At 36.1% G+C, this 24804-nt stretch overlaps 1 protein-coding gene across 1 annotated transcript in view; it reads right to left on the minus strand.

Moving 5' to 3' along the window:
• Positions 1-10595: 10595 nt before the first annotated feature.
• The window catches only part of LOC149830317 (E3 ubiquitin-protein ligase HOS1-like), a 46762-nt gene continuing 32553 nt past the window's right edge, over positions 10596-24804 (minus strand). The window contains exons 9-10 of the mRNA XM_090015784.1: positions 11094-11899; positions 10596-10961 (exon numbers count right to left, since the gene is read on the minus strand). Coding sequence (XP_089871910.1) covers positions 10787-10961; positions 11094-11899 — 981 coding nt within the window. The 3' untranslated portion in view covers positions 10596-10786. The remainder of the gene's footprint in view (positions 10962-11093; positions 11900-24804) is intronic.

Genomic DNA, 24804 nt, shown 5'->3' on the forward strand with positions numbered 1-24804 from the left:
ATTAGGGATAGTTTAACATCAACAATGACATCAACAACAATAGGCGACGATCATTGTCATTATTGACATTTGTTGATCTTTATAATCTATTGCCAACATATGAACAACGATAATTATCCTTGTCAATAGGATTAGAGACACTATTAGTGATGATAATGATCATTGGTCATAATATTAGAGACAGTACAACAATGATATTTATCATCATTGATGTTATACAATGGGCGACGATAATTAACGTTGTCAATAGATTACAAATATTTGGTAAATTATGATGATAATTATCGTCGACATTTGTTGATCATTTTATAATCTATTGCCAGCATATGAAAGACAATAATTATCGTCATCAATAGACTATAAATAATAACATATTTATGATGATAATTATCATCGTCAATAAGAATATATGCGATGATAATTATTGTCGTCTATACTCCAAAAAATACAAAGGATAACAAACCATTTTTCAAAGGTGGGCAGCAATCAATGCTGCTCCCATGTGGCATTGGGTTTTTTGGACTGCAATGCAACTTTTGTTGCTTTACATGGCAGTCATGCAGCATTCAACACCTGCCATTGAATGTTGTTTATGTTAAAAAATACTTGCGCCATAAACACGAGATATCAGTTTAAGTGAGTTTTTAATATCTCGTGAAAAAAAAAGTTTAATATATCATTTAATGTTTATATTGTATTTTTTGGTGTGATATTCAAAATATTGGCTATATTTGAAAAAAAAATTAAGGCCTCATTTGGAGACTTCGCTTAGGGCCTCAACTTCTCTTGAGCCGCCCCTAATTGGATCCAACTTTGGCTACCAAATCCGACCAATCAGATATCCAATGTGAATCCTAAGCATTTATTGTTGGATCCAGTATAAGAGCTGGATCTAGTCTAGGATCTAGTTCTCCTGTGGCCATAGGGTCTCATTCATGAACTAAGTGGACCTCTTTTTTGTGGGCTTAATTAGTGGGTTATGGGCAGTTATAACTCCACATTTTGTGGTTAGTTGCAGAATGTGGAGGGCCCATAACTCAGTGTTTGTTATGCTAGGAAGGTAATGGTTACTCTAAGGGAGGCTATAAGAGCACATGCCTGCACACAAGATTGCTAGTGAGAAAATACATGTGCGTTATCCTCCTTGACGCAGGTTGTTTACCGAAAACCCTTTTTTTATCCTCTTCTTTATTCTTTATATTCTCTGTGCACACCTCGTGTAAGATCCTTCAGCGGTATCAAAGCTAGGATACAGTGTGCACGGTAGTTACTGAGGGGTTGTTTAAACTCCCCTTGCCAAGCTAGGATACAGAAAACCAGAGGAGGCATGACCAAAAAGAGGCCACCGAGGCAGCATCGACGGAGTTCTCGGTGCGAATGGTGAACCACGCAAGGGTGAGGACCTCAACCGTGCTGATGCAGCTCATCTCCTGAGGATCTATGTTGGTCAACTGGCTGTGGCCATACCATGACCAGAGGGCGTGCCCCGCCAGCATGGTGGAGTGCTACTTGGGTGAGAACCTGAGGCTCGCGATGAGGGTTTGGTAGGAGCACAGAGATGACGATGACCAAGGTATCGCCGGAGGCACCGACGAGGCACCAACTTTCGAAGCGGGTGATGGTGGTATACTACCTCTATAGGAACCAACATCTTGAAGAGGGGCACAGTAAAATTTTTTTTAAAAATGGGCTTCATCTCGAGCTCCTTACCAGAGTGATTCCCTACAGCAGCAATATCAGGGGAGCGTCGCTGCCTGAGTCATGGTTTACGCTTTTGTGCATAAGAGGAGGAGGAGTCACATCTGCCCTTACTGCGACGACAACGAAGGCGGTGGTGCTCCTATGAGAGGTGGCATTAGATGGACACTACCGAAGTTGGAAGCTGAGGAGACCCCCTTGACGATGGTGGTGCTCAGGTTAGAAGATTACCATGTTACTCATAGGTCAGCGGTGCTACCAGACATTGGGGTGGGGGGGTGGGGGGGCTTCATACCTTAATCTTGCTCATCTCCTCTGAAGCCTGTTCGACTGATTTACTGGCGCCAATGTCGAACTCGGATCCTGGCTAGGAATCTCTGTCTGAGAGCGTGAGCTTCTGGGATACCTGGTCCATGCACAACAGCCAGAGGGTTGTCGATGAATGCAACAACAACGTCATAGAGCTCTTCTCTAGTGGAAAGCGGGTGCCGAAGAAGGAGAAAGAGGGCGCTGAAGGTGCCGATGCACAGCGGGGCTTCGACTGGCCGTTCGTCGGGAGGTGGTGGTGATTCCCCTCCTTCGTCGAGTGGTGGTGGCCTTGGGCAGGCGGAGGAGTTCTCCAGATTTGTTGCCTATGCAAAGGGCAACGAAGACCCCATCGTGAGAGGTGGTGTTGTCAGAGGATCCACTTATGTAGGTGATGGTGGTGGCACTCACCATACAAGGCTACTAGAGGTGGTGTAGGTCCCGCACCCTACGGTCCATCGGACGGATGGTTGTCGAAACTCACAACGAAGGCATCTCCCCTCTTCTGATTTTTCCACCTTTTGTAAAAGGGGGAAACCCTAAAGGCCTCCCCTTTTTACTGGAGAGGGTGAAAGAAAAAAAAAAGGCAGTTAAGGTTTGGGTAGATTTGAGAACCACTCAAATTTTTTTAGTTTAAACACTTTAATTGTATTTTTATGTTTCTGCCTCTTTATTTTTTTATTAATTCTTGTTATACCCCCTCCTTAAGTTATATTACCAGACTCAACTACTCTTTCTAGATTATTTCATTTGTGTCCTATTTTTCAAGGGCCTCTATTTTTTGAGAAATTTCATAAACAGACCTGCTCTCTGAAAAATACTAGAGATAGGGTGATATATTGTTTATAATAGTTCTCAAACCTTTTAAAATTACAGAAAACCATCTAGAGTTTTCTGTTTAACTCAAAAATTTATGGATATTATGTTATAAATTATTTATTTTACCCAAAACTGTTTCTAAATTTTCTAATTTTACAGAAAAGTGCTTCTGGTTAGCAGAATACCTCTCGGAGTTTTATCTAGAACAAGTTTGGATCTAGATTGAATCAATTCAGTGTAGGTATTTTCTTATACACCTAGTTGGATCCGATAAATTTCTTTTGAACCCAGATATAATCTGCTTTAGATCTCTACCTTGATATGGGAGAGTTTGTTTTTTTTTACATGCATCTGACTTGAATCCTGAAATATTTGCATATTATTTTTATATGATTTAATATTTTGTTCATGTTTTGGATCATATTATATTTCGATCCAATATGTCTCTTTTTTTATCTAGTTTTATATGAATCAAGTATAACGAGACCAGAATTCATTAGATCTAAAGTTTGGGTGAAGATTGGATCTGATCGGTATTAGATCAGATGTTTGGATCTATTAAGGTGACACAAACCTTGGTTTGATCTAGTAAAATATTTTAGATCTGGTTGAATCTGCATAGATCTGGATAGATCAAATTGATTGAGTATAGATCAAATTGAATGAGTTTAGATTCAGGCAATGCTATTAGATCTTATTGAACTTCAATGGATCTAAATAGACCCAGTTTGAAATTTTTTACTCAAAGCTCTTAGTATGATATATACTCAGTTATGGTTTGATGCATGGATAGTCTCTTATTGAATGAATCTAATGTTGGATCCATATAGTATAATTCTCAGATATGGGATATCCAGTTTGTGATGAATTCAGATAAGTATAATTACCTTATATGGGTTATGGATCTAGAATTGATCCAAAATTTATGATTGGATCCAGATAAGTGTTATGCTCGAATATGAGATATGGATCCATATTTGATCCAGAGTTTATGATAGATCTAGATAGTAATAAGGCAGATATTGGACCTAATAATATATTTTGTATGGGTCTTTATTTGACCTAGATAAATCCAGATAAAAAGAATGTTGGATGTGTAATGTGGATCTATTTGCATTTGAAACATATAGTTATTGATATGGATTTGGATAATGGTCAAATCCTGTGTGATCCATGATTTTATTTAAGCTTGTATGGAGATCCATTTTATATGGATCGTATTGGACTTGATGAAAACATCTAAAGTCGCATTTGGATATGGTCTTATACAAATCTAATAGATTTGGATTTAGATCGTGAGTAGATTTGATAATGGATTTGAACATATAGGTTCACAAGCTTGTGGTTTGATTAAAGCCTTGAAATTGGCTTTCATGTTTGGCATATCCAAATGGTAACGGGATAATTCTCATTGGATATAATTTTTTATGCATATCCAAATTTGATTTGGATATAAAGATTTATGCTTTACTTCATGATGAAAAATCAACCTAGTATGTGAATATCCTCATGATGGTGATATATTATGAAGACAAAATCCAGCTAGTGTATGTAAAACCTCATGATGTCGTGGCTTAATGCAAATATTGCTTAAATGCAATACTTTGAAAAAGTGAGCTGAATTATAATTTTACACATGCATGTGAGGATATTTATTTATATATGGTGATAAATAATCATTATAAATAATGCTTCCTATCGTATGCTTGTATGAATGCATGAAAGGATATTTTTCATACTTTTAAAGCTTTTGCATGAAATACGACATGGTCAGTCACATATATGACTATCTTGATATACTGATCTAAAATGATTAGGTAGTGATCAACATGTGATAGTGCACATAGATAGTGAGAGTATTTGCTATGTTTGACAAATCATAGATTTATGAATTAATAAATTTTATAGTACTCCACTAGTGTACATGTGGACATGATGATGTTCTATGATATGATCATGGAAGAGCCACAAGAATCTCATGACTATGTGAGACCCACATTATGAAGTAATTACCTTTTTCTTTAGAACTATGGATTGCATAACTCAGCATGCAGTAAATGGTGAATACTTGAAATAAATTGTTACACAATAAAGGTTATGATAGAATTTATGAAAGGTTATGATAGAATTTATGATACGATGAAAATACAACCTAGTTTGTGAGTAACCTCACGATATGGATATATCATGAAAGAGAAATTCATATAGCGTATGTATAGTTACGAGTAGAATACATAATGCACCGGTCATGATATAATGTGGGTGTTCGACCCGTATGGACAAGTGAGAGATGTTAGATCTAGTATAAGAATTGGATCCAGTATATGATTCAGTTCTCCTGTGACCATAGGGTCTCATGCATAAACTAAGTAGGTCTCTTTTTGTGGGCTTAACTAGTGGATTATGAGTAATTACAATTCCACATTTTATGGTCAGTTGTAGAATGTTATGGGCCCATAACTCAGTGTTTGTTTTGCTGGAAAGGTAACGGCTACTCTAAGGGAGGCCATAGGAGCCCAGCACCTACGCACAACATTGCTAGTAAAAAAATACATGCACGTTATTCCCCTTGATGTAGGCCGTTTACCGAAAACCCCTTTTTCATCCTCTTCCTTATTCCTCCTATTCCATGTGCACACCTCATGTAAGATGCTTCATTTACATCCCTATTAGCACTAGACATTTTTCTATTTCGAGCTTGAAACTACATAAATGGATAAAATGAGCCGGGTTAAGTTTGAAGCCCAATTGACTCAGACACAGGAGTACCGAGTACCAATACAAATACAACACCTGTGTGAGGGTTGGTTGAAATGCCTACGTTATATGGATCGTCAGATTCTGTCATCCTCTTCTCTGCCACCGTGCTTGTGTGGTCTTGTTTTATGCAGTATACTGGCTGAACTAAAATTGGCCCCCGAGATCATGTGATCTTTTTTTGTTGCCTTCACCTATGTCATTGGGCTTTACACCAATGATCAGTTTGTTACAGTCACTCAACCAATTAATTCAATTGCTTTTATGTTTGACGGAATCAATTTTGGCACATCTGATTTTGCTTATTCAGAATACTCCATGGTCAGTTATATATATATATATATAATGGACGTCCCAAAAGAATGTTTTAACAAATGGAATACTCTTGGGAGATTTCATTTTGGTATTGTCTGTATGTTTATTCAACTAGTAATGTATTGAAAATTGTTCTTGGTTTTCAGGTTACAGTAGCCATTTTGAGCATCTTGTGTCTGCTGATTTTGTCATCAACTCATGGATTCATTGGGATCTGTATTGGTCTCACAATTCACATGACGCTTCGAGTGTTTCCTGGATTATGGAGGTTCATCAATACAACCTCTCTCTCTCTCTCTCTCTCTCTCTCTCTCTCTGTTGGCATGTAACAGTTCTTCAATCTTATGAAAGCAAATAAGCTTAAGAATACTCGTGACTTTGGTATAGGATCGGGACAGCAAGGGGACCGCATTTGTGCAATGATGCAAATGCACCCTAAGGGCTTGTTTGGTGACCCGTTCCCAGCGTGATTTGGGATAGCGCAGCCACAAATCATGTTGGGGCCACCAAACAAGAGAGTGCGTCCGCAGCGTCTCTGGAAAGGTGTTTCACCGTTCCAGCCTCCCTGTTACTCCGAGAACAAGCATTAAAAAAAAATCGGAGGGGTCTCCCCGACCATCTCTCTCTCTCTCTCTCTCTCTCTCTCTCTCTTCCCTTCCCTGTGCAACGGCCGACGGCGAAGACGTCACCGAGGCGAGAGGTGAGCTCTCTCTTTCTCTTTCTCTCTTATTATTTTTTTTCCTTCTTAGTTACTCTTTATCTCCTGAGCAACGGCCATCGGTGTGGTGATCTCTCTCTCTCTACTTTTCTTTTTAGGGATTTTTTCTTTGATTAAGGCTTTTATTTTTTTTCGGTCTTCTTTGATTTTTCTTTAGAGATTTTATTTTTCTTTGATTAGGGCTTTGATTTTTTTTTCTTGAATAGGGCATTGATTTTTTTTTCTTTGATCTTCTTAAGGCTTTTTTAATTATTAAGGTTTTTCTTTGATTTTCATTGAATAGTTGATTTTCTTTAAATTTCTTTGAATAGGGATTTGATTTTTTTTCTTTGATTAGGGCTTTGATTTTTCTTTGATCTTCTTAGGTTTTTTTTTTTAAACAATTAAGGTTTTCTTTGATTTTCATTGATTAAGGTTATTTTCCTTTGATTTTTATTGATTAGGGGGTTTTCTTTGATTGTCATTGATTAGGGTTTTTTTCTTTGATTTTCTTTGATTTTTCTTTGGTTTATTTGTGATTTATTTTCTTGCATTTTAGGATTTTATGATTTATTTATGATTTTTGCATTTGTATATAAAAAATCTGAATTCTTATTTTTTCTCAAATTACCCAAAATTTAAATGTTTTTTTATACTTGAATGTCATTCAAGATCCATATTTGGGGCTAAAATCTATAACATTTTGATAAACTTTCTTAATTATATCCAATATGACACCACTTAAAGCATTTATATATTAATAAGATAAAAAATGATCATATTGTAATGCTAATTTGACATGTTTTTTGAAATGCTCTATAATTTTTAATATTTTTCTCATGTCTAAAATCGCAAATATCTATATTTAAAAAAACCTTTTTACCCTTTTCACATGCAAACTTCCATTATATGCGAACTTTCTCTCAAATGTGTGATTGTTTTTGCAAAACCGTCTTTCTTCTTAGATCTGCATCTCTTTGTTTGATCTTTAAAACTTGTGTTTTTATAGTTGCTAAAAAGTTGAGACACGGGACTATAACTTTCATGTTTTGAGTCAGAATTGAAACCACTCTAGGGTTCCTGTTTCTGAGTTTCAAAACAAGAATAGAAACATACTCTATAGACTAGAACAATCGAATAATTTATCTTTAGAGATTGTTTCAACCCAACAAATAAAAATTTTTTAAAAAAATATAAAAAAAACTAGACAGAAATACCTTTTCAACAACACCTGATTCACTGAAAAATGACAAATGGGTGATGAGATAAAGCCCAGACAGTGTTCCTAAAACAAGAGATGAATAAGCGCGACTACACCTTTTCTGTCTATTCTATGATATTTTGTGGCCAATTACACCAAAAATCTAGAAAAACAACAAGAAAAAAAGATAAATTGAGACACTAGCTTTTCAACGCCACCAAAATCACCATGATTTGATGAATGGTTGGAGAGAAACAACCGTTAAAAGATAAAATTTTCAATATAGGCAAGGATGAAGAAGTCTATATAAAATATAAGCGAGGATGAGGAAGTCCACATAAAATGAGAAAGTCTACACAAAATATATGCATAAAATGGAGACATCTGCATAAAATAAGTGGGAACATTCTATTAAACTGAAACCTTAAAACTTTACAAATATTAGACTAAGTTCATATAAAAATATGTCTGAACATCTTGTTAAACTTAGAAAATCGCATGTATTTAAGAGAAAATCACATGTTTAGGAGAAAAATCACATATATAGGAGGACTTCGCATATATTTAGGAGAAAATTGCATGTGTAGGAAGAACTCCACATATATCTAAGAAAAAATTACATATTTAAGAGGAAATTACATGTTTGGAAGGAATTTTGTATATATAGGAGGAACTCCACATATATATAGGATGAAAATTGCATATATAGGAGGAAAATAACATATATAAAAGAAAATCACATATATAGGAGAAAATTCACATTTTGTTCTAAGACCTGTATATCTCTGATCGGATGTCGAAAACCTACGTTTTTATAGTCGTTGAAAAGCTAAAACACAAGCCTATAATTTTTTTGTTTTAAATTATAGCCAAAAACTCATTTATAGTTCTGGTTTTTTAGTTTCAAAACTGAAATAGAAGCATATTCTGTAGACTAGAATAACCGAATATTCTATCTTCCAACAAACATTTCTTTCCAACCACTCATCAGATCAAGGTGATCTTTGTGGCATTAGAAAGCTAACGTATCGATCTGTCTCATTTTTTCTTGATTTTCAGAGTAGATGGCAAAAAAATAGCATAAAAGAGATAGAAAAGGCGCAAATGTGCATGTTCCAGCATAACATGCTTCTATTGCAGTTTTGAAATTAAAAAATGAGAACCCTAGAGTAGTTTTTGGTTCTGACTTAAAACAGAAAAGTTACAGACTTATGCCTCAGCTTTTCAACAACTATAAAAACGTAGGTTTTTAACATCGGATCGGAGAGATATAAATCTGGGAACAAAGACTGTTCTATAGAAAATAGTCACATAATTGAGAGAAAATTTGCATATATTTAGGAACTTCACAAGTGTCATGGGTAAAAAGGTCATTTTAAAACTAGATGTTTGTGATTTTAGACACGAAGAGAATAGCAAAAATTGCATGACATTTTGAGAAACGTGTCAAATTAGTCTTATTTTTGTTGATAAAATATCAAATTTTATTTTACTCAAAATTTAAATATTTATTAGTTTTTAGATCATATTTGAGACCCATATCCAAGGTTAAAATCCATAATAAACATGTTTAAACACTCATATGATTGGGCAAATAGAGTCGTACGATCCAAAATAAAGTTATCTGACCCATTATCTATGTGTTCAAGCTGTCCACACTATAAAAATCAAATACTGTACACAAGAAACACAGCTTCTTGTTCAGACAAAACTAACCTTGGACGTAGCACAGTTGCTACATAACAGATAGAACATGCATTCTGTCTGTTCTGTCCAATCTTGAACGAGCCACCAAACATACCCTAAGGGTACATGTCCAGTCTTTAAGGTGCTGCTTCTAGTCTGTCTGAAGTGTTCCAGCTTAGGCAGAAGTAGATTACGGTAGGATACAAAACAGCATGTCCAGAACACCTTGGAAAAATGCAGATCATAATTGGATTTGGGTCAGACAAGTGTCATTTTGAGTTATAAATTAAACCCAGTCCATATACTACTCTGGGTCGGGCTCCATCAACTCTTGAGACCTACTTCGTTGAGCCTGAATCAACCTATTTAGTTGAGCCTGAATCAACCTACTTAGTTGAGCCTGAATCAGCATCCATTAGATCCAATTTGCGTCAGATTTAGGTCACGTCTCCATGGACAGCCCTAACCTCCCAAAAGATTACAGGAACTCGTGCAAAGTACAACTTAGATGCAAGGAGAGAGAGAGAGGGAGAGAGATGTAACATGGACAAGGCTAAAAGGACATGGGACACGTTATCTTTCTGCAGTTTTCAATACGAACAGTATAGGCAGAGGAATTAATTAGAGCATCCCTGTGACAACCTTAATAATTGTAAGAAATGGCCAAAAAGGAAATCTTAAACTTGGACGAATTGGTTCCTCCTACTGTGGATATGATATGGAAGGTGTTGAATTCTATTATCAAGACATGTTTTACAAATCCAACCCCACGGATGTATTCTACAATGTCCATTTGCTAGAAATCAACAACTGGATCGTGTTTTTAGAATAATTTTTTTTATTTTATGAGCATTGAAATTTATAAAAGTTTTGGGCCATTGATTTTTTAAGTCTTTCAGAAACCTGCTCAGATCTTGTAATTGGACGATGCAAGAACTGATTCTTACCAAACAAACCAGATCACATCTTTAAGGTCAGATTCCAAAATATGAAAAAAAATGAAAAATTAAGACTGTCCATGGCATCTGGACAGTAGGAGGAACCAATAACTCCTGTAACTTGATTCTAAATTGGTCTTTGTGAGCCAAATAAAAGAATTAATAAAAAAGTAGGTTATTGCAGGTTTATGTGAAAGTATATTATTATAAATGATTGATCAAAATAAGCGTATATGTTACAGAACTACCATCAGTACTGGTAGGGGAACTATGCAACCCAGACTGGCCTTTCCCCATGACAAAAACCAATGAAACAAAATCTACAAAAAATGGTCTTAGTGGCCATAACCATTAGAAAGCAGCAGCCTTCTATATTGCGCTGCCTCTGTAATGTCTTCTTCCTCTTCTTTCTCGTGCAGGTGTTGCTGAAGGAGGTCCTACCATGTCCCTTCCAGTGCTTGGATCCTCTTCGTCTTCACTAGCTTCATCTGACCTCCATCTTGGCCCACGATCCACATTCAATGCTGCTGCATCATCATCACCCCTGAAGTAGCAAAATTGGAAAACGAGAAAGGGAAGGCAGCAACTCAGTATGCATAAAGCACTTTCGGAACTGCAGCCAAAACTCAATGGAAATAAAGGAGTATATCAATAAAAAATGAGAACACATAATTACCTGCAATAGAAATCAACAGATTCAACAGTAAAAAGCCGCTTTCCCGAAATTAAAGAGGCTGGGGAGCGAGTTTTGTCTTTGTTTATGGTGTAGCCGCTTGGCATACTAGTCCATTCATCACTACCTCGAAGCTCACTTTCCATGGAGTGGTTGTAGTTCTCAATGGTTGTGCCATTCAATAAAGATGGATGGGAGTTCTCAAGCTGATTCCCAAAACCATTTCGATCAACAGCAGAAGTGACCTTTCCACAGGAAGGTGATGGATCTTCCAAAGAATTAAATTTGAACTTTGATGTGCCTCTGTTGCTCTCTTTCAATGGAGTCGAGTCATAAGTAAGATTATATCTTTCAGGAGTATCATCAAGAACTCTACTTTTTCTGCCTGAGAGACCTAGGTCAAAGTTGCGCCTGAATCTTGGCTCAGATGCTTTGTCTAGAGCAAGCGAACCTATATGATTAAAAAAACTTGGATTCCTGACAGAGGCAAGTGTTTGCACATGGAGGGTAGCTGATACCTGATGCCCAGTGAAATCCGACAGGGCACCACTGCTAATGTCTGGTGAGCTAACATATGTACCGGAAACAGTTGCTTTCTTAGAAGAGAACAGAGTACTATCCATTGGAAGAATGTGAGAAGTAATGGTTGAAGAAATTGGCAGGCAGTTTGATGTTGGTTGCTGGATATCGAATAAATCAGCCTTTCCAGACAAGTCAACATCCTTATCAGGGGAGGAAAGAACATTGGTTATGCATTCACTTTTCAATTGATGGCGTTGCACCTCAGGAAGCAAGTCAGCACATTTCTCCTGAAAAATGAAATGCAGTATCAGCAGATACTCTAACAAAATAATTGTTAGTCAATTAGAACTGGCAAGTCTAAATATAGACAAGAAAGAAATATAAAAAAGCAAAAAGGAGGCCTATTTTGATGGCTGCCTGAACCTTTAGTCCAATACAGAGTTACCGGAAGCGCCTAGGCAAAAGGGGAAGCGCGCTTCGGAAGCGCGAAACGTCGCGCTTCCGAAGCGTGAGGGGAAGCGTCCCCCTTTTTTGGGAAGCGCGCTTCCCTTTTATGGGAAGCGCGTCCCCCTTTTATGGGAAACACGCTTCCCATAAATGGGAAGCGCGCTTCCCCCACGCTTCCCCCACGCTTCCCCCACGCTTCCCCCTCGCTTCCCCCTCGCTTCCCCTCGCTTCCCCTCGCTTCCCCATTTTTTTCATTTTTTTTCGCTTCCCCTCGCTTCCGGTTCGCTTCCTAGGTCGCTTCCGAGACGGTTCGGAATTTTCTTCTAAGTGGTCCCACGCTTCCCCGCTTCCTAAATTTTTTAAAGTGCCTCGCTTCCCGCTCCCGCTTCCTCGACTGGTAACTCTGGTCCAATGTTACGCACAAGCTTATAAAAATCAAGAGCAACATGCTACAGAGATACATCTGATGAATACGAACGAAATTTTTTGTCTGAGGAACATGCCATCTCATGATATTAGGTTTCACGATGCAAACTGGGGGTTGGTTTCCATTGGGATTCAAACTGGAGAGTCCTTTAAGCTAGCTATTATTATGAAGGTGGCATTAAAGTTTCCACATTTGGGTGAATATTGAATATATTTCAATACGTAGTCTGACAGTAGAAAAATGCATGTATCTAATGAATGATCATGCCAAGCATCCTTGAGGATCAGAGATTCTATGCAAACCTGCAAAGTTTACAACATATCATATGGAGAGACAACAATTACCAACAGCTAAGAGTATAGTGGGCTGGACTAATAAAGAATTAAGGACTTTGTCTGAGTCATGGCCAAATTGCCAATATGCCAGAAACTCCAAAAAGTAACTATAAGTTATGGATCATCTACAAGAAACATGAAATTGTATAATAGTGTAGAGAGAATTTTACTAAGTTCCTACAGTCAAAGGATCATGACATGATCTGGATCCTTTTCTGGCATCCAAGCCATATGAATTGCAACATGCCCAGAGACCCCGGACCGGCACAAATAAGTGCCTGTGTGTGTGTATGCGTTTGTGCATATGAGTTTGTGGAGATTGCAATCAACCCCTGAATCTTGATGTGGACATGGATAGGTTAGCACCACTTCACATAAGGTGTTAGGGTAAAACCAATATACACGCATCTCCTACGAAGCAACTCAACGTCTTGGTTTATGTCTTCTCAATATCATGTTCTATCTGCAGAAAGCCTTTGGTTCATGTCCCTCAGTATCATTTTCTATCTGCAGAAAGCCTTAGAGCGAACAAGTTTAACTTGACTAAACCATGAATTTGCTGTGCAGCATGAATCTGGGACCATCAACCATGGACGAAAGCAAGACAGAACCTGGTTGATCACGAAATTGTCTAAAGTGTGGCTTTGAAATGTTCCACAAATACAAGGAGTCGCTGGAAAACTGAATCAATAGGCAAGTTCTAGACATGCTTTTCAAGTCTGTATGCACCGAAACAAGGTAGAGCTTGTGGAAAAGGTTTTCTTCCAGGATTCAACTAAGATAGGATGAGCAAAAAGGAATGAAAATGCTTCTTACAGAAGCTAACATCTGCCAAGGAGAGGAAGGATGTCAACACAGGCATGTTCTTTCCCAAAGAGTAGCTGATAGGTGAAGAATGCTCGTCACATGGGCATATAAAGTCAAACCAGTCCAAAAAATGCAAACTCAGATTGAACGGGGCCCCCAAGGGAAAGCCAGAGTATCTGGGAGGGGAGGAAACACCAAGGTCTCAACCAGGATCCTCACCCTCGTAAGCAGGAAGAGTGGTTATCACCCCCCAACCCGAAGTTCCTTTAGAATGAAGAATAAAGAACTACCCACCCTTTTTCTTCCCTAAGATCAATGATTTTGAAACCAAGATCACAATTTCATAATTTCAAAAGCAAAACCCAGCACTAGACATCACCAAGGTCCACACATTTATATGTGAAAAAGAAATAAGATTACCGAATAAAGTAACTTTTGGTTCATATTCAGTCAAACTTATATTTGGGAAAAAAAAGATGAAAACCCAGTTTAGCATGTTCCTGTGTGTGTGTGTGTGTATATATATAGATATAGATTCACTAGAATATGAGAACTGGAAATATGAAAACTAATGTGTGAACCGCAATTTTCATGGATTTTTTGTTCTTTTCTCTTGAATATAACCATACGGATGTGATCTACATGCTTGGTTTTATAAGAACCCGCTCTTGAACCATCCAAATTTGATGCATAAACGAGATTTTTTAAGGCTTTAAAATCAATTGCTCATAATCTTCATAAATATTCAAGCATTCAAAATCACATTTTTTCTATATATATAGGGTAAACATTGGCTACTAATGAAGGTAAGGAACTAATTAGTAGAAATTACTCTTTCCTTCAAAAAATTTCAACCTTTTGTAGATCAAGCGTTACGGATGTGATCTACATGGTTTGTTTAGTAGGAAACTTATTCTGAATCATGTGATTATTACAAGTAAATAGGTTTTTAAAGGGGCCCAAAAATCAAGGGCTCGCAATGTACCAAAATTTCAAAACTCAAAAGATGAAATTTTTACATCAGAAAGGCATGATCCAAGGATTAATCCTTAACAAACAAACCATGTTGAACACATCTATGTGGTTAGATTGAATCGATACAACTTGCACCTATGATTTCTAGCCCATTAGTTCCTTACCTTCATTAGTAGTAAATATTTTCCCAAGTATATCTATGTGTGTGTGTGTGTGTGCATCCAAGTTTTTCAAAATTGTCGCAACACAGCCTTCACACCTGCACCTAACAATCAGACCCCACTTTTGTCACCATGCTCTTGCTACCTAAATATTATTGAGACCTATCTAACTCTCAAAAAGATCCAAGACTCTAAAACTAGTCAAATCACAGTTTATAAGAGGACAATCCTCCTAGAGTAATTCCTTCACTCATCATACAATCCAAGCATACTAATATGCCTCACAAGACCATCCAGCATCAATTCTCAGCTTTTAAGTTCAATACACAATCATTTAAGGCTGTGTACCAGTATTAGGCTGCAGCTCATAATGAGTAGCTTGCAACTAACCTGCATGGGTATAAAATTACCACCATGCATATTAAAATATATAAAACGCATTCTATATTCATGAAAAGTTCATCAAAATTTAACATAATTATAATCAAAGCATCCATTCAAATTATTCAAACTACAAACTGATAAATCTTAATGCAACATAAACACAAAAAAGGCTGCACTCATAATTCACAGATGCATAAATATTCAAGGACTAATTGCACATCGAGAAGTGCCTATGCTGCATTTGGAAACATGTTTTTAACATTAAAAAACAATAACAATAAAAGAAGGTGCTCAGGAAACTGAAAGGTTATACCCTACTAAGACAATAGCTAATGTGGCTTATTGTGTTGTTTGACTGTAGGCTTAGTCTCCTGCTGCTGGGTTCACTTTATATATATATATATATATATATATATATATATATATGTGTGTGTGTGTGTGTGTGTGTGTTAATATACATATACATATACATGTATATATCAAGGTTGTCAAACTAGGAAGTGGAAACATGAAACGATATGGGAAGATTAAGCGAGAAGTGAGGCATTTTAAAATTTATGGGAAGCGGGAAGCAAAGTATCAATTTAAAAGCAAAATATGAATAAAAAATGAAGCAATATGGTAACTAAATAGGAATCGAACAAGAAACAAACAAAAACTAAAATAAAATAGATCATTCTTATATTTCATGATTTTTCAGTAAGAGTTAATTTTTTGTTAAAATCTAACAATGATGGTTACCAATTTAGAGAAAGTACATGGAAAGTGAGTGAAAGCATGAGAGAAAATACATAAAAAGAAACATGAGAAAAACATATAGGAAGCATAGACGTTTCAGTTGGACCCAGTGTGGGTTTAGTAAGAATTTTATTTTAATAAAATGTTATGTTTTTTTTTTTAGAACGAAAATTGCAGACAAAGGGAAAGGACTCGTAAACAAAAGGAAAGTAATTGTGTCATCTTCATCTATACGGGCAAGTTCGACTGCTAGTGCTAGTGTTGCTGGTAATGGTAGTGGTGGTATTAATTCTCATTTTTTAGTTGTATCATATGATGATGGGCCACTATGGGCACATGTGGAGAGACTTGAAAAAGTTGAAGGTTGTGGTGGAAATATCAGTTTTTGGTGCAATGTTTGTGAAGTAAGTTTTGTTGATCTTACACAAGAGTGAAAGCTCATTTGTTGAAGATATCATGACATGAGATTTCTGGATGTAAAAGAGTTGATGACGCAATATGAGAAGAATAAGACCAATGACTGAATATTGGGCAATCAATGTACCCCTTTCAAGTCATCAAGAAGATGCTAAAAAAAAAGAATGGTTTTAGGAGGTAGAGGAGGAACAATATAATCATCATTCAATACATATGGAAGAGAGGAGATTGACAGAAAAGTAGGAAGGTACTTTTTTTCTAGTTCACTTCCCTTTAATGTTAGAAATCCTTATTGGAAAGATTTGGCTACTTTTCTAGCAAATTATAACTTGAGTGGCTATATACCTCCAAGTTCACAAAAAATATTAATTTTATTGTTTCTTCGCTTAGTGAGCCAATATTCTTGAAAGCAATTGATGCATCTGGAGAATATAAAAATGTTGAGTATTTGAAGAAGTTGTTTATAGAAGTAATAAAAGAAGTGGGTGCTGTAAAAATAGTGCAGATCATCACAGACAATGTTTCAGTTTCTAGAAGTTCAACATTGAGTTTGAAGAGTGAGTATCCTCACATTTTTTAGACTCCCTGTGTAGCACATAGTTTGAATCTATCCCTCAAGAGCATTTGCAACCCAAAAAGAGAAAGAAGATTCTCCTGCATATGTTGTATGTTTATAGATTGATGAATTTAAAAAAAAATGTCAAAAATATTAAAAATTTTATTGTCAACCACCATCATGTTAATGCCATATTTAATACGGATTCTGATCTAAAATTGTTGAAACCATGGTTGTCAGTTGAGGAAGCGGGAAACGGGAGCGGGAAGCGAAGCACTTTCAAAATTTTAGGAAGCGGGAAGCATGGGACCACTTAGGAGCGAATCGGGAATCGTCTTGGAAGCGACCTAGGAAGCGAACCGGAAGCGAGGGGAAGCGAAAAAAATAAAAAAATAATAAAAATAAAAATACAAAAAAAATACAAAAAATTGGGGAAGCATGATGGGAAGCGCGCTTCCCATTTAAAAGTGGTGCTTCCCCGCACGCTTCGGAAGCGCAACGTTTCGCGCTTCCAAAGCGCGCTTCGGGGAAGCGTGCTTCCCCTTTTACCTAGGCGCTTCCGGTAACTCTAGTTGAAACACGTTTTGCATTCATCATTGTGATGGTGAAAATAACCAAGAAAGTCAAGAATGCTTTGACTAATATGATGACTAATGATAATTGAACATTCTATCGTGTTTATGATGTTGCCAAAGTCCAAGAAATTAAGAAATGCATTATTGATGATAAATTTTGAGATAAAATCATGTACTTTCTTAAGTTTACACAACCTATTTGAGAAATGCTGAGAGAAGTTGACAAAGATGAGTTCATGCTTCACAAAGTTTATGAAATGTGGGATAATATGATTGAAAAAATTCAAGTTGCAGTTTTCAAGTATGAGAAAAAAGATCTTACACTAGATGATTCTGAATTTTTTAATTATATACATTCAATTTTAGTTAAAAGATGGGATAAGAGCAACACTCATTTGCATTTTATGTCACATTCTCTCAATCTCAAATATTATGCAAAGTAGCAGGAAGGTGATGTTGGTCGTGTCCCTCCAAATTTAGACTCAGAGCTACCAAAGCATAAAAACATGTATATGACAAGACTTTATCGAGAACCACATATTATATAGCAAGCCACACAAGAGTTTGAAATTTTTTCCTCTGAAAGGTTATATAGACAAGCATTAATAACAAGAGAGGAGGAGGATATAGATCTTATCACATGGTGGTCAACATATGAATCAAAAACACCTTATCCAAGATTTGCATTGAGATTGTTATCTCAGCCTGCTACATCATTATGTTATGAAAGAAATTGGAGCACATATGCTCAAATCCACAACATCAAGAGAAACAAATTCACCAGCATGCGTGTAGAGAATTTAATATTTGTTCATTCAAATCTTCGAGTACTTTCACGAACCAATGAGGAATGCAGGTACTATTTTTTAATTTATCTTAGTTATTTAACTATTTCCTAGTTCCTTCATTTAAATATGCATGTATTTAACATTTTTAAATTTTAATTGCAATGAAGACAAGGATCATCCAAATTTTGGGATGTAAACCCAAATGTGTGTGACTTGGAGGAGCATGATTTCAACACCACAAACATGGACTTAACTAAGCTTGTTCTTCCTTCTTATGATGAAATTGATTAATCATTAGGATCATTACATAATATACATTATGTATGATATACTTTTGGTATGCAATTATGCATTTTTGCTTATTTTGTTAGCATAATTTGCTTGTTTTCTACTTAACTTGTTTGCTTCCTTTCTGCTTGACTTATTTGCTTGATTTGGTTGATTGGTATGCAATCTGCTTGGCTTGACTTGTACTTCATAGTTAATTTGATTTATTGCATGAATTTATGCATGATAAATTGATGATATTATAATTGTTTTATGATATGATAATTATTTTTGTTTTATTAGTAATGCTAATTTAAAATTGTTAGAGTATATATATATACCCTCCCCGCACCCCACCCCACCCAGTTTTTTTAAAGTGCCACATCGCCGCACCTGCATCTATGTGACAGATTTTATGAATACGAATCCTTTTTTTTATGCCTTGACCCTTAGTGGTCTTTTATGTGTTTGAGCCCATATTGGGTTGTGTGAGTGATCTCATTGTTCTTTGCTTGAACCCTACTGGGTTGTGGATTGTGAGAGTGCTTTCCTTTCATTATAGGTGTTTTTGTTTCCTTTCATATGACACCTTTAGAGTCTCTTATATCTGAATGCACTATCTCTCCATATAACTCTTGTGTTTTAACCACAGATTGTACCCCTTTAGAAAATTAAAAGCATTGGAAAGTTCCAAAAGTTAAGAGTTGTTCTCAAACTTAACCTAAACTTGTTTTCCGTTTCACAGATCTCGAATCATGGGTATGAGGTCCCTTGATCTAAAAAATGTTAGATGCAAGATCGTTAGTCAGGAAAGCTGATTGGGGAAGGTCATAGGAGGAGAGATCTCTACTACATGGACACTCCCAAAGCATCTTTTTGTAATTTTGCAAAGGAAAAAGATATTGATTTATAGCACAAAAGATTGGGCCATCCAAATGTATCTAAATTGTCTCTCTTCCTTTTTTTTGAAAGATTCTTTTATTTAAAAAGAATTTGTATGTAATGATTGTATTATTAGGAACATGAAATTCATTCTTTTTTACTCTATAACCTTGGTCTCTTAAAAACCTTCTGAACTTCTGCATTCGGATGTATGGGGACCGACTCCCATTATATCGAAAGGAGGCTTTTCTTATTAGGTTGTGTTTATTGATGATTATACTTAATATACTTGGATTTACTTTCTTAGGCTTAAATTCGAAGAGATCTCATGTTTTAAAGAATTTCATAAGCTTGTGAAAAATCAATTTGAAACCAATATTATTATTTTTTGATCGGATTCAAGAGGAGAGTATTTATCCAATGATTTAAAAAATTATTTGAAAGAAAATAGAATTATTCATCAAAGATCTTGTTCAAAACTCTATAACAAAATGGCTTGGCCGAAAGAAAACGTCACATCATTGAAATTACAAGAACTTTACTTATTTTCAAAGGTGTTCCAAAAAAATTTTGGGCCGAAAGTGTGCACTTACTGTGGTATATCTTAGAAATAAAATGACCTTCATCTTCTTTAAAAAACATTTCTCCAATTGAAAAAATCTACCAAACCACTCCCGATTTGAGTAGACTAAGAATTTTTGCATGTAAATGTTTTTTTCTTTCTAAAGAAAAAGATAAGCTTTCTCCTAAAGCCATAAAATGTGTGTTTCTTGGTTATAAAATCAAAAGGGATAAAGATGCTATGATTTGAAAAATGACAAATTACATGTTTCAAAATGAAAATAGTTTTTGTATGGATAAGCCCAAGGATGACACTGAATATTCCTTCTTATTTGATTTATTGCCAAAAAATGATTGATCTAAAGATGACTGTGACTTAGAGATTAAGCATGTTAATGATGAGATTATGCATGTTGATAACTCTAATGATTCGTTAAATGTTGATGTACCGACTCACTTGGTTGTCAAAGGCGGCCTAGGCGTAGCCCCACCGCTTGGGCGATGCAGTTTGGGTGGTGGGGCCATAATTTTCTTCCTAGGCGCCGCTTAGGCAGAAAACGTCTAGGCGGTTTATAGTTGTTGACCAAGTGTCAACGACTATAAAAAGAGGGCCCTTTTCTTTTCATTTGCATTCGACTCACTCCCCTTAGGGCACGAACAAGAAGAAGGAACAATTTAAAAAAAAAAAGAGGTATGCTCTCTTTCTCTCTCACTCGCACGGTCTCTCTCTCTCTCTCTCAATGTCACTTGCCTCTCTCTCTCGCTCAGTCTTATAGTGTTCAACGACATATTTTGTTCTGCTACTGCTTATTGTTGATTGATTTTATGTTGTATACATGTTTGTTATTAATTTTAGTAGTTTGTTTACAAACTTGTATGTTTTTTTTTTTTCTATTTGGGGTACCGCCTAGGCCTCACCTAGGTTTTTTAGGGAGTTCACCACCTAGGCTCTGCCTAGGGGTGGCAAAATCTGACCCGACCCGCCAACCCGCTTCTTAGCCGGGTTAGGGTTTGGCTTAAACGGGTTCGTGTCGTAAACGGGTCGACCCACCTAACCTGTTTATTAAACGGGTCATGTTCGTGTTAGGGGTATGCCAACCCGCCAACCCGTTTGACCCGTTTAATAAACGGGTTAGGCGGGCGGGTCAACTCGTTTACACTAACCCGTCAACCTGCAACCCATTTACACGAATCCGTCAACCCGCAACCTATGTCACACGGACTCGGCTTCAAGGTCGCCGCACCCACGTCGACACGCACCGACACGGGTGCGGACATGGGTGCGGCTCGGACTCGGTCAACCCGACCCTGGGTGTGGTCAACGCACCCAGGGTCATTTTGGTATATTTTTTGAATTTTTTTTTTTGAATTTTTTTTTTTAAATTTTCTGGGCTACAGCTGTAAGGAAAAAAACCCATCACAACTAAAAAACCTATACACTTTCAAGTTTTAAGTACAGAATGGGCACAACTCAAGTTTTTGTGGTTTTTTCCTGTATGAAGAAAGTGAATTATTACAGTGTATGAAGAAAGTGCCCAAAAGTGAATTATTCCTGTATGAAGAAAGTGTACAGAATGCCTTCACAACTCATCACCTGTCCCCTAATGGGCACAACTTTGACCGAGTCTTATATATATATATATATATATATATATATATATATATTTTTTTTTTTTTTTTTTAATATATATATATATAGCCGAGTCCCCGTGTCCAAAATTTTTGAAATTGCGCCGCACCCGTGTCGCACCCGCACCCATGTGACATAGCCCGCAACCCGTTTGACCCGTTTAATAAACGGGTTCGTGTCGTAAAAGTATAATATGTATTTTTTTTGTGTTTCTATTTGTGTTATTCGGGTTAGACAGCTTATTCGGGTTACTCGGGTCGGTTATCGTGTCTATGTTATCAGGTCGACCCGTTTAATAAACGGGTCGTCGTGTCGTGTAATTGTGTCGTGTCGACCCAACCCGTTTATTAAACGGGTTAACTGTGTCATGTCGGGTTACCCATTTAATAAATGGGTCGTGTTCGTGTTTGCCACATCCGATGCGTTTAGTAAACGGGTCGTGTTCGTGTTGAGGTATTCTGACCCGCCAACCCTCTGACCCGACCCGATTGCCACCCCTAGCTCTGCCTAGCGCCTATGACAACTAAGCCGACTCATGATATACAATATTATTCTCAAAGAACGGTTGAAAATCCTCCATGTGCACTTAATAGATTTACTCAAAACCAAACTCTCAAAAAACAAGTGTTAAGAAGTCAAATCGTATTTTTATGCCTTCCAATAGATTTGTATCATATGAGTCCTTTGCACCTAAGTATAGAGTTTTTCTTGTGTTCATCCATTCCTTCTGTGTAACCCTCTTCCTACAATAAAGCCAAAGACCTTCCTGAATGGGTAGATGTAAAATTAAGAGCTTTAGAAAAAGTCAAAACTTGAGAGATACAATCACTACTTATAGGAAAGAAGACTAGAGGATGTTGGTGGATCTTTAAAGTTAAGACTAAAGGAGATAGATCTTGAGAAAGCTATAAGGCTAGATTAGTAGCTAGGGGTTACTCCCAAGAGTATAGTATTGACTATGAAGAAACATTTGCAACCTGTAGCACGTATAACTACTGTAAAAACTCTTATATACGTAGCATCTATTAAGAAATGGTTTATCTACCAACTAGATGCTAAAATTGCGTTTTTAAATGGAGACCCAAATGAGAAAATATACATGGATTCTCCTCTCAGTCTTGAGATCGAGAAGGAAAAAGTTTTTCGATTCAGAAAAGCTTTATATGAGCTTAAGCTATGTAGTCAAAAGCGTTAAGCAGTGACTAGTCAGAAGAACCCTAAAAAACTAGTCGACTAGGCGGGACTAGTCGGTACCCCAATTAAAATATAAAAAAGTACACAAAACATACATAAAAATATGTTTAATGCTTTTACTAATAAAATGTTTACATTACACGTACAAAATTACACATGCTTTCACAAAATATATTAACATACATAACCAGAATATACATATATATAATTGTACACACAAATATATATATATATATATATATATATATATATATCACATATTATGCCCCATTACTCGTTCTACCCCATAATTTTGAAGTGTTTTATGATAGATCTAAACCGTTAGATGTGTTTAGCATGCTCGATTAAGTGGGAATCAGCTCTTGCATCATATTTTTTTGATAAAAAAACATATTTTTATGAGCCGGGAAAAACGGATACCTTCATAGCCATTGATTTTGGATAACCAGAAAAACCTATATACAGGTCAAATTCTGGTGGTCCAAAAGTCGGTTCCCACTAAACAAAACCTATAGATCACATCTATGGTGTTAGATGTGAGAAAAAATACTGAAAAATGTGATCAACAAAATATGCTTTCAACCTTTCATAGAAGCACAATAACACATACATATATAAATAACATATTACATAATTCATAATACTAAACATGCTTTCACACTTTTATAGAAAAATTCATCAAAAACAAAGTAACACATACATGTATAAAAAAACATAATCAATTAAAATTAATTGTGCATGTTTTCATCGTTTCATAGAAAAAATCCCAAAAGCAAAGTAGCACACACACACATATAATATATATATATATATAATAACTAAGCATGTTTTCATGATTTCACTGAACAAATCACACATACACACACACACACATATATATATATATATATATATATACAAAAAAAATAACAAAATATATATATATATATATATAAAATAAGAAATGACTAAACTTCTCTCATGCCTAGGCGGAGGCAGCTTAATCGTCAACTAGGTGCCTTAGTCGGTGTCTAATCAGCAAAATTGGTACCTTTTAATGTACCAACCTAGGAATTGCAAAGCCTAGGCTTTTACTTATGCCTAGACCGACTAGGTGAACTAGTCAGGGCTTTTGACTACATAGGGCTTAAGCAAACTCTTAAAGTTTGATACGATAGATTTAGCAAAGTTATGTTGAATTTAGGTTATAGATCTTGTTATATTGATACTCCTCTTTTTGTCAAAGATACAGGTTCTAACATTGTCATTATTCTATTAAATGTGGATAATATGATTATTACTGAAAGTGAGAAAAAGGGAGTTGAAAAATTAAAATTATTCTTAAAAAATATTTTGATATGTCTCTCCTTGGTTATTTGAGATATTTTAAGTATAGAAGTGGCTTACTCACCCAAAGGATATATTTTATCCCAAATAAAGTTGGTTGCAGATATTATATCCAAATCAGAAATCTCATATGACAAGAAAGTAGATACGACGGAAGTTGTCAATGCAAAATTAAGATTAGAAGATAGAATCCTTCTCGAAGATCCAACGCCATATCTACAAATGATCAGGTCTCTAACCTACTTGTCCATTACAAGGCCGAACATAGCTCATGTTGTTCATTCAGCAAGTTAGTTTCAACATGAACCAACAACGGTGCATATGAGTTGTTTTGAAGATCAAATAAATAAAAAAAATTATAACTAAAGGGTTTTTTCTTATCCTCCTATTATTTGAAATTAATTGTTTATACTTATGCAGACTAGGGAGGAAACCTTAATGATAGAGTCTCAACTACTAGATTTTGTGTGTTTTTTTAGGACTCTTTAATATCTTTGAGGTGCAAGAAGCAACAGGTCTCGTTAACTTCAACGAAAACTAAATATCGTGTCATAGCAATGACAACTATAAAGATTATTTGGTTGAGAAGCTTTCTCAAAGATATGGAGTCATCATCTCGAATCCTTCAAAGATGTGTTGTAACAACAAAAGTGTTATCTACATTGCTAGCAACCACACCTTTCATGAACGAACAAAGCATATAGAGATGGATTGTCGCTATG

The sequence above is a fragment of the Nuphar pumila genome, chromosome 8 (genome assembly GCF_984573655.1).
Source record: "Nuphar pumila chromosome 8, dmNupPumi1.hap1.1, whole genome shotgun sequence".
In the NCBI taxonomy this organism is placed as follows: domain Eukaryota; kingdom Viridiplantae; phylum Streptophyta; class Magnoliopsida; order Nymphaeales; family Nymphaeaceae; genus Nuphar; species Nuphar pumila.